General features: G+C 39.4%; 1 protein-coding gene across 2 annotated transcripts in view; it reads left to right on the forward strand.

The window, feature by feature from the left end:
* tafa1b (TAFA chemokine like family member 1b) overlaps positions 1 to 3473 on the forward strand; it is a 204259-nt gene extending 200786 nt beyond the window's left edge. For both annotated transcript variants that reach the window (XM_088338701.1, XM_088338700.1), the window contains one exon: positions 2635 to 3473. In XM_088338701.1, the coding sequence (XP_088194827.1) occupies positions 2635 to 2652 (18 nt within the window). In that variant the 3' untranslated portion in view covers positions 2653 to 3473. The remainder of the gene's footprint in view (positions 1 to 2634) is intronic.
* The last annotated feature ends 6791 nt before the right edge of the window (positions 3474 to 10264 follow it).

Below are 10264 nucleotides of genomic sequence, written 5' to 3' on the forward strand. Positions count from 1 at the left end.
TTGAGAACATGGAGTTAAATTTTCTATTTATCATTTAATTAGCCAATACTGATTGAAATGGCTGAATTAATATGTTAAATGACTGAAAGATGTTTATATTGGGTGTAAAGGGAGAGAGATAAGACACTGTCAACCTAAGGTCGGTCCTAAAGCCTGGTCCTAAACATTATAGCGTTTATCTACATTGGGATGACTCCACTGTTCGTGAGGACCGCGTGAATGTCTTAATAAACAACGATCACATTTTACACCAATCAATATTTCTTAATAAACGAATTACACAGACTACGATCGCGACACTCGTTCTATCATAGCCGCAGAGATGAGAAGCGTGTGAAACTCAGATTTAGCCTTCATGTGACGGGGAGCCAGATTCTGCAGGGTAGTCGGAATTAGGCTGCTCCTGTGTATGCTTCGCTGCACATTGAAGACATTTACTCGACATTTCAATCGAGAGTGTCACAAAGGGAGTGGAGAGAATAAAAGAGTAATTGCAAATGTGAAAAGTAGTCACAAATATGAAATGTATTCACGAAAGCTCTAGCATTCGCTCGAGTCAGAGTGGGGTCTTCCCGCTTCAGAGGCTTTGCGCCCCGGGTTGCTTATCCAATCAGAAGGCCAGGGAGGGCGGGTGTTGTCAGAGATGGAAAGCAGAAGAGGAAAGAAAAGGCTCAGCTAGGCCGTTGCTCAGTTTGGTGCTTAATATTGGCTTAATTGGCTTTATAATATGTTGATACCAATCCATCAAATTCCTAGACAACGGTGCAGATAATCGGCCACCTCTTGTCCATTCTGTCATAAGCCAGAAACGGAGACAAGACCCAATAGCGTTCGTTTTTACTCAGTTTTATTGAGAAAGAGAGCAGTGCTTGCTTCCACGATCCGATGATCGTAGACACGGGTAGCTGATGGCAGGAACGCGGAAGTGGCACTTCCGTGTCGAGCGAGGATAGTCGTAGGCAGCGGGAAAGCTGGTCGATAGCCGGGACGGGAGAGCAAGGGCGGTAACGAGTCCAGAAAAAAGGTCGGCAACAGGTATCAGGCAGGAAATAGGGCAAAACAGGTCGATGGCCGGGACGGAAGAGCAGGGCAAAAACGGGTCCAGAAACAGGTCGGCAACTGGTATCAGGCAGGAGAAAACAGAGTAGGAGAATGTCGAAAGGTACAGAGTTTGCCTAGCTGAAAGCATAGGTTCGCAGAACGGTCTGACGCCGGTAACAGGGAGCCGGGGGGTTTAAAAAGTGGTAGGGAGCCAATCAGCGACCAGGGCTGTTGGCGCCAACGGGGCAGCCACAGGTGCCCCGAAACAGTAATCATAACACATTCGCTCTCACTCTTTATCTCCTATTGTTTGTTCCTCGTTATTATAAAAAATTGTGAAAAAAAATATACGAATTAAAAACCTATCATCCTCAAATCTAAACATATACAGTAGACCCCTAGGATCCATTCTGAGGTGAGGAACACAAAGTGAAATTGCCATGTAGCGGGGTTATCATGTTTTAGCTTCTCCTCTTAGCATCGCATCTTGAGACACATGGAATATAAATGCAGTACACATAATATATAAAGATAAGTAAAATATTTTCCAAGCACGCAAAATTCAGAACTGAATGAAGAGAGAGGCATTGTGGGATGTAGTTCAACCTACAGCATACTTGCATTTTCATGATGTAGTGACACAAACCAATAGCATCCATTATTTTGTATAATGTCAACCAAAAGCAGACATGTATCTTAGAGACGTAACTCATCATACGCACATGGCCATACAAAGTACAATATTGTTAGTACTATACAATGCAACCAAAAACACCAAATTAGCCAGAAATTTGCAAGTGTGCCTCATATTCTGCTGAATCTTATAAACTGGAAATACAGTAAATAAAATAGGACATGCGTAATTACAGTTGAATGCTTCTACATTTGTTAAGCATTTATGAATGAATGAAGTTAATTTGTTGTGAAACTAGATTTCTCAATATTCATTTCCCATGAGTTTTTTTTTTTTTAAAAGTCACCCTTTGATCTTACTGCACTTTTGATTTCATGCTCCTTATAGTCCGGTGCAACTTATATATGGACAAACAAAATCCTAAAGGGATATTTTGAGGTTCATCTTCAGTCTGAAAAAGGCAGTAATTTGTAGTTGATGTCGTATTCTGGGGAAAATACCATAAAGCTGAAAAAAATCTTCATTCCACACCATAAAGTGAAAAGATCGTAAGACCATATCCTGGGGGTCTAACTGGAGTTTGTACAAATCGGTGGTTTGAGCCAGCTGCTGGAAAGTCAAAAATTGGAACTTAAACCTTCATTTTCACAACACCCATCACAATGTGTCCAGGTGTTCCAGATAAAACACAAAAAATGTCATTGGCATTTTATACTAATGATCTTTAGTGCAAACCTGAATCAGTCTTCGTGACTGTATAAAGGGGAATCATTTGGATTGCTTCCTATTGTGTAATCCGTCTGTTTTTAGCAACAGCTTCATCCAGGGAATGAGGTAAAGCTCCACAAAGGAGCATCGTTTGTTTTGTGGGACACACAAATCGACTGTTCTGATCCATGTACGATTTTACTCCTTTTATCTATAATTCAAGCACTTTTGTTTTATCGTACTCATTTCAGATTCATCCCAGGACCTAATACCGAGCTCCCGTCGCAGGACTCCGCCCTTCGCCCCCATCGACTCCTCTCCTGACGATTGGTGTGAAACTATTACTTGTGACTGGATTACCTGGGACGTCTGGTTACCCGGCTCGATAAAACGGCTTTTCTCGCCAAGGATTTCAAAGCGCGATAATCGCTGTTGTTTGACAGAGGAGCCCCCCCTTCGCCGCCGACTCGCCGGGCCCTAAACTCCACCGGGGTCGTTCTGAGGTGGTGACAAAGGCGGAAAATGACCCTGATATTTGTTTCTTTTTTCTCGCCGCATTTGCGTTCGACCCGCTTACAAAACGGCTTTGTGGGGACGATCTACGAACGAGAGAGAATTAGCCGACGTTCTCCTATTTGTCCTCGATCCCCCGGGCTCAGAGACCTTCCGTCCTCACCTTTGTGGTCAAAGACGAGTATTTGATTTTTTGACCTTGAAGGCATGTATTCTACAGCGCTAGTTTTCTTTCTATGTAAGAACGTGGGTCAGCGTGTATATAATGACATAAATAAAAGACATATAGGATGGCAGATCCAACAAAATGGCAAAGTATATTTAAGACTCTATGAAAAGGAGCTCAACCCCGACTGTGAAATATTGTTTTTTTTAGCCTCGCCCCTTTCAGGTAAAAGTGCAATTCATGCTTGTGGACTGCTTTACTTGTACTGGGATATAAGTGTAAAAATGTGTTGCTAGTCGAACCAGGACATACTGGTAAAGAGGAGGAAAATAATGTACAGGACTGCCTCACTTACCAACGTGGTCTGAGGTTTCCACTCCGTTTGGCAACTGGCAAAAAAAAAAAAAACAACAGTAACGGTTGTTCAATTCTCGCTTGTTTTTCCACTGGTTCACTGCCAAACACTGTGAGCTGAATATCTGTGGTCAAAATCAAGATAAGTCAAACTCTACTGTTTAAGTTCTCATTGTGTTTACTTTAGGTATTTAAAAAATAAACGTTTGTAAAAACAATTGAATTTATTCTATCCTTAACTCTGATGCTAATACTAATGTTCCAATTCTAACAGAAAAGCGCTCCAATGAAGAGACCAAGTAATGTAAAAATCTGATTTTGGGACGAGAGTAAAGAATATGAACTCTACTATCGAGCATATCTGGGTCGGTAAATACAAAAATCAACCAACATGGCTCAGCAGAACCAAAAAATGTATGCTGGCTCCATACCGTGAACATAATTATAGGTTCAACATCTTAACTATTAATCAACAACAAATCGATTATCTTTATTTTCAAATCAAGCATTCCTTTTGATTTTTGGGCTAATTAATGTCGAAAATGGACCACACCAGATTTTGCTCAAAATGAGATGTCCAAAAGATATTTGTCTTTAGTTGAAAAGAGAAATTTTAAAAACATTGTATCAAAGATTACACTCGGGGGTGAATTTGGACCACATTAGAAAAAGTACAACAATTGTATGGCTATATTTTGTCCATGTTGCATAGGCTGAGCAAAACCCAATTTTAGATGTCTATTTCTGAGATAAGAAATGTTGAAAAGTGACCACGGCAGAAAAAAACAAAATTTTCATGTCCAAAATATGTATTTCTTTAAGTGAAAGTAAACGTTGATAAGCGTAGATGTTTTTGATGTCGATTTTTGGAGTAATTCACAACGAAAATAGACAACGCCGGATTTTGTGCAAACTATAAGGTCTAGAGGACAGATTTATAAAATGGTAAAAAGTAAATATTGAGAAAATGTCCTATCGAAGATAACTTTTAATGGCTAAATTTGGGCCACACTTAACATGGTAAACAGAACAAAGACTATTTTGGGACTAAATATGGTCTATATTGGATACATTTAAGACAACCCAGTTTTTAATGTCGATTGTTGGGCTAATTCTGGAGTGTCCCATGTTCAACATAAACCATGTTGACATGTTGATTTAGCCCAAAATCCAATTCTAAAACGACATTTACCTCTGGTTGAAATATTCTAAAATTACTTTTGGCGTAAATTTGGATCATATTATAGAACAGGGGTGGCGAACACGTGGCTTTAGAGCCGCATGCGGCTCTTGGCCAATAAGAATGCGGCTCTTTGCCTCATCATATTTTCTGTATACTGTGGCTCTTTGCCTTGTTTCATGTTTAGGTTTTTTTGTGTGTATTGAGGAAAAAGAACAATACTTGTTGTATTGTAAGGAGAGGAGTGTGTATTATGGGAAATAATATGTTTTTAATTGTGTGTGTTTGTGTGTGTCTGTCTGTCATGGAAGGTCAGTGCGTGGTGTGGCTCTTTGACTCTCTCTGTTGAAAATTTCGTCTCTTTGTGTCAAACTTGTTCGCCACCCCTGTTATAGAAGCTAAACACAACAAAGACAGTTTGGGACTAATTATGTCCTATGTTGGATGTGTTGAACACAACCCAGTTTTAAATGTCGATTGTTGGGCTGAATCGTGTTAAAAATGGGACACTCCAGATTTAGCCCAAGATCAAATTTTAAAAAGAATTCTATCTCTGGTTGAACTGTTAATGTTGATAAATGTCCCATTCAAAAATATTTTTGGGGGTGAATTTGGATCATATTATAGAAAGTAAACACAACAAGGACAATTTGGGACTAATTCTGTCCTAAGTCGGATGGTCTGAAAACAACCCAGTTTTATACTGTGGGCTAAATCATGTCAAAAATGGACCACAACAGATTTAGCCCAAAATCCAGAGGTCAGATACGGATTTTTCAGACACATTTTAGATTATTCACCTATAAAAAAATAACGCGGTAGAACCACACATTTTATTCAGCTTGAGAAGTTCCAAAAATAACCGAGTTTTGAACAACCAAGCACTGCGGGATAACGTAATTGGCTTGTGTGCTCATGAGTAACTTGTGAACATTTGCTGTGTCGATGTACTTCCCACACCAGACTGTAACGATTGCGGTAAAAAAATTCCAGAAACACGGAGGCATCATATTGAGAACCGCCGAGAGAAATACTGTTATCCCCCTAGTAGATACGAGTACATTACTGGAAGGCCTCTCGAGAAATAAAAATGCTTTTCTATACTGATCCGCAGTCTCCAGTTCCCTCGACACATGAGGAAAATGACGAGTGAAATGTGTTGTAACGTCTCGATTTTGATGCGATGTATTAACGTGGTTCCGCCCCGGCGAGCAAGCAATCAACGACAACACATGGCCAATTTTCAAGCTAGCTTCTGGGCTAACAAACACCTAACGAACGCGCAAACGATTCGCCGGCGACTCGGTTATATAACGGCTCGTTCGGGCAATTACAATACTGATTTCCAATATCAACATTGAAACGATTTCAATATCAAGCTGCCTCTCTCTTCATTTGAGGGTGTTAGCTTCCGGGGGGATTCAATGCAATATGTCGGGTTTTGCTGAGTACTGATGACAGCTTTGTGTTTTACTTTGCAGAGAATCCTCATTTTTGTGGGAGTTGTGTTCCTTAAATGATCTGTGACAGGTGAAATGTATGAAGTAAAAACTTAATAATCTTTACAAGTACAGTGGATCCCTGGAATACGACATTAATCCATTCAGAGGTGGGGATTGCTGTAAATTGCTGTATAGCGGGGGACAGAAATTGGCTAATGCCTCCTGAACCTCCTTTTACACCAGATCAAAACATAAAAATAACAAAATAGTACATAGTAAGTATTATACATGTATATGATTACCGTAAATAACATTATAGATTGAAATTATAGTTACTTTTTAGTGTGATATAGCTGGTTGGGTGGAGTAGGAGAGGGCTTTGTAGGGTGTTGGTTTTTCGATGGCGGATTGAAATAAAAAGCTGACTTAAAACATTCACTCACGAGATTTCTCATGCCCTTTTACCGCCTCCTTATTTTTTCTGATAGTCCAGATCATTGATTGGCTAAGCAACCTAGCAAAGGTAGCAATTTCTGTGCCTCGATAATGCCGAAGTTTGTTTTCATGGTTATCATGTATTTTCTTCTCTGTTTAGCATCACACCCAAGATCCATAGGAAATGGGTAAAGTACAAGAAAAAAGGACTTTAAAAACATGTTTTGGGCAAAAATAGATCAACCCAATACCTGGATTGAGTCACCCAAAGTCCTGCGTTATGTTTCAGAAGCAACATCCACAAAATGTGTGTAACATTTTAGGATTGTTTTGTAGTTTTGTAGATAGCAATTCAGCAAAAAAATTATATTTTTGTTAAAAATAATCGGACAAATTTGTGGTTGACTTCGTACACTTGTAGTAGGGAAAATACTATGAAGAGTGGCCGGAAAAACTTCGAATTCCACACCATAAAGTTAAAATGTCCGGGGCTGTAACTTGTGGGTGCACTGTATTATACAATAACCAAATTTTCCAGGCTACAAGGCACACTCTCAAAATATTCCTCTGTGACGTATTTGTTCCATAAATAAAGGCACACTAAACCTAGTCTACAGAAAGAGCGATCTCGAATTAAAACAAAAAAATTAAGAAGTAGGAAAAAAAAAAACTTATATATATTACATATATAAAAAAATATAGTTTCAGACCTAGTTTCACTTGATTTATATATAACTGGTCACAGTATGTTGAAGCATTTCATTGTAATTATGCATTTTTGATCTTGTTGACCGTATTTTCGTATTCAAGGCGCATTGCATTATAAAGCACAGTTTACATTTCTGGCAAATTTTCATTTTAAAGTGTGCATTACAGTCCTGAAAATATGGTAAATACATTTGCCGGTGCATAACATTTTGTTGACATTTAAAAACTACAAATTGCAAGAGAATCTCAAGAATATCAAGGGTGTCAAACCTATTTTAACTCGAGGGCCACACGACAGAACAAACATTATGTCGGGGGCCGGAATAGTTAATTAGATAGACAGAAAAGAGAAAGAAAGAAATATGAGAAGGAGAGGGAGAGACAAAGAGAGAGAGTGGGACAAGAAAGGGAGAAAGAGAGACAGAGAGAGAAGAAAAAAAGAGAGAGAACATGAAAAACAAAAGGGATAGAAAGAGAAATAGTGAGAGAGGGGGAAAGGAATAGAGAAAGAAAGAAATCCAAGGAGAAATAGAAAAAGAGAAGGAGAGAAAGAGAGAAGGGGAAAGCAAGAGAGAGAGAGAGAGAAAGTGTGAAAAGAGAAATAAAATGAAAAAAGGAAGAGAGAGCAAAAGCAGGTAAAAAGACACAGAGAGAGAAAGAAATAAAGAACAAAGAAAGAGAAAAAGAGAGACAGAGAGAGTGAAAGGGAGAGAGATGGAGAGTGAAAGAAAAAGGGAAGAAGAGAGAAAGAGAGAAAGAGAAAGAAATACAACGACAGCATCTTTGTGAGAGGCACCTGGCTTTGGCAACATCAATTGGACATATTTCAACCTGCAGCTCGTTTTTCTCTTGCGTTCCCCTCAGCATTGTCACGTTTGTGTTGCATTCAAATAATTTCCAATTATACCAAGTCAATCTTTTTGCCAACATTGTACTTCCACTCAAAAGTGTGATTAAAAACAGTTGTGTATCGTGCAACCGACTAAATAAGCCCCCAAAAATGTTAGTCTAATGCGACAAAAGATACCAGGAAAAAAAAGAAATTGAAATCTTGTGAAAGAATTGTTGTAAAAACAAATGACGTTTGTAGGCCGTACAACCTTTGCAATAATACATTAGTCAATTCATTCAAAAATGAAAAAAAAAAATTGCATTGCCGGAAACTCAGCAAAATGTAACGTGATGTCAAGTTTTGGACATGTTTGATAATTACTTAGAGGACACTCTTGGGATTGCTGTTGCTCACTGTTGTTTCAAGCGTTGCTCACCGACTTTGTGTGAACGCTCAGACCCGTGGAAAATTACAGGGAACATTGGTGATAGGTATAGCGAGAGTTTTCGGCATTCACAAATGATGCCTTCTTTATTCTTCACGGCCTCCCATTAAAGATGAATTCATCCATGGTCAGCAACCGACTGTAAGGATTATGCTAACGTTTACCCACCATGTCGAAAATGGCAGAATATTTCTTTACAATTTGAAGAGAATATTTCCTCTGAGGCAAAAAAATAAGTGTTTTTTTAAGACTCTTTGTAGCGTAAAAGATAAGTGTCTTGCTGTGAAGGAAAGCCCCAGCTCCACTCAAGGCAGAGTAGACGCTACTAACACATACTTAAGTGCAATCTCCGAGGTGAGACGTCCTCATCTCCACTGAAAAGGCAATCAATGGCCGACAGCGAGGGTAAACACCGAACGGCGTTGTTGATCCCGTAAAGATACGAATCGCTTGGTTAGTTTTCTGGCCTGCCTTTCGACCAACTTCCTATCTGGGGACATTATCTCGTCGGCAGGGTTGGGTAGGGTTACTTTAACTTGATTACTTTCAATGACTTTTGGATTACTCCAATACCAAATATGCTAATAAAAGACAACAGAAACTAAATATGCATAAAATTATGACTCACAACACGTGGTAAGCTTTCTCTCCTGGCTTTGATCTCTTTGATCTCCGGCAAAACTAACATAAAATGCGACAGGAACAAAATGAAAATAAATCCAAACAGCTTGCCAACATCATTTTTGCCGTTCCATGTATTCTGTTACTCCCCAAGCCTGCACAAAATTTTGTAATTGTATTCATATTTAGTTTCTTTTGTCTTGTACTAGCATATTTGGTATTGGAGTAATCCAAAAGTCATTGAAAGTAATCAAGTTAAAGTAACCCTACCCAACCCTGCTCGTCGGTAACAGTTCTATGTCACTGTTATTCAGAGCGAAGCAGTCATTAGAGATGTTCTGTTGTGTAATTATAATAATGACGGTGATTATGAATTGTGACTTTGCAAAGAACATTGGCAGGATTCGGCCTCTCTTTATAAACTTATTTTTAACATGGCAGTTTGGATCGTCACCTGTGGCCTTCTCGACATTTAATTTCCAGTGCCGTATTTTGAGTAATTACTAGAGCTTACCCGTGACCATAATGACGATAAGTGGTAAGGAAAATAAGAACTAATAACAGCCTTGTGTTCAAGTCAATGGTGTTATCCTTGATTAATCCCGCTGCTTACCTAACTCTTGATCCTATTCATCAAACTCTCTCTCAAAGTTAAAAAAAAGATTAAAAAGGGATAAGATCTAGCGCCATAACACACTTTTTCCGAAGTGTACTTATTTAATCCCTGGCTCGTTTTTCATGAGCCTAGTGGGATTTTTTTGCCGTTGTGTCCACGATAAAGTAGTCTGCACTCGTGCAGCCGGATCCATTATCCAGGATCTTGGATTGCTACAAGCAGGGTGGCGGAGCGCATTTTTGTCGGGCCTGGGGGCTCTTAAACGCTATTACTGTATTTTCACCTAAAGTCCCATATACTTTAGCTACAAGCGGGGAACAGCAAAGGGCAGTTTTGTCGCAAGGTGTGCCGTTCTGGCCAGTCAAAAATAAAATACACAGTTGTTGACGTGATCCGTTATCCCTGAACACATATTGCTGTAAGCAGGGGCCGGGAAAACAACTTTTGGCCAGGCCTGGCGGATTTATTTGCCGTTCTGACCATCATAAAGTGAACTGCACTCTTGTAGACGCAATCCATTATCCGTAATCACATATGACTGTGAAGGGGGGACACAGCAGGGCGCAATT

Source organism: Urocampus carinirostris, chromosome 6 (assembly GCF_059441175.1).
Source record: "Urocampus carinirostris isolate Australia breed hairy pipefish chromosome 6, RoL_Ucar_1.0, whole genome shotgun sequence".
NCBI lineage: Eukaryota > Metazoa > Chordata > Actinopteri > Syngnathiformes > Syngnathidae > Urocampus > Urocampus carinirostris.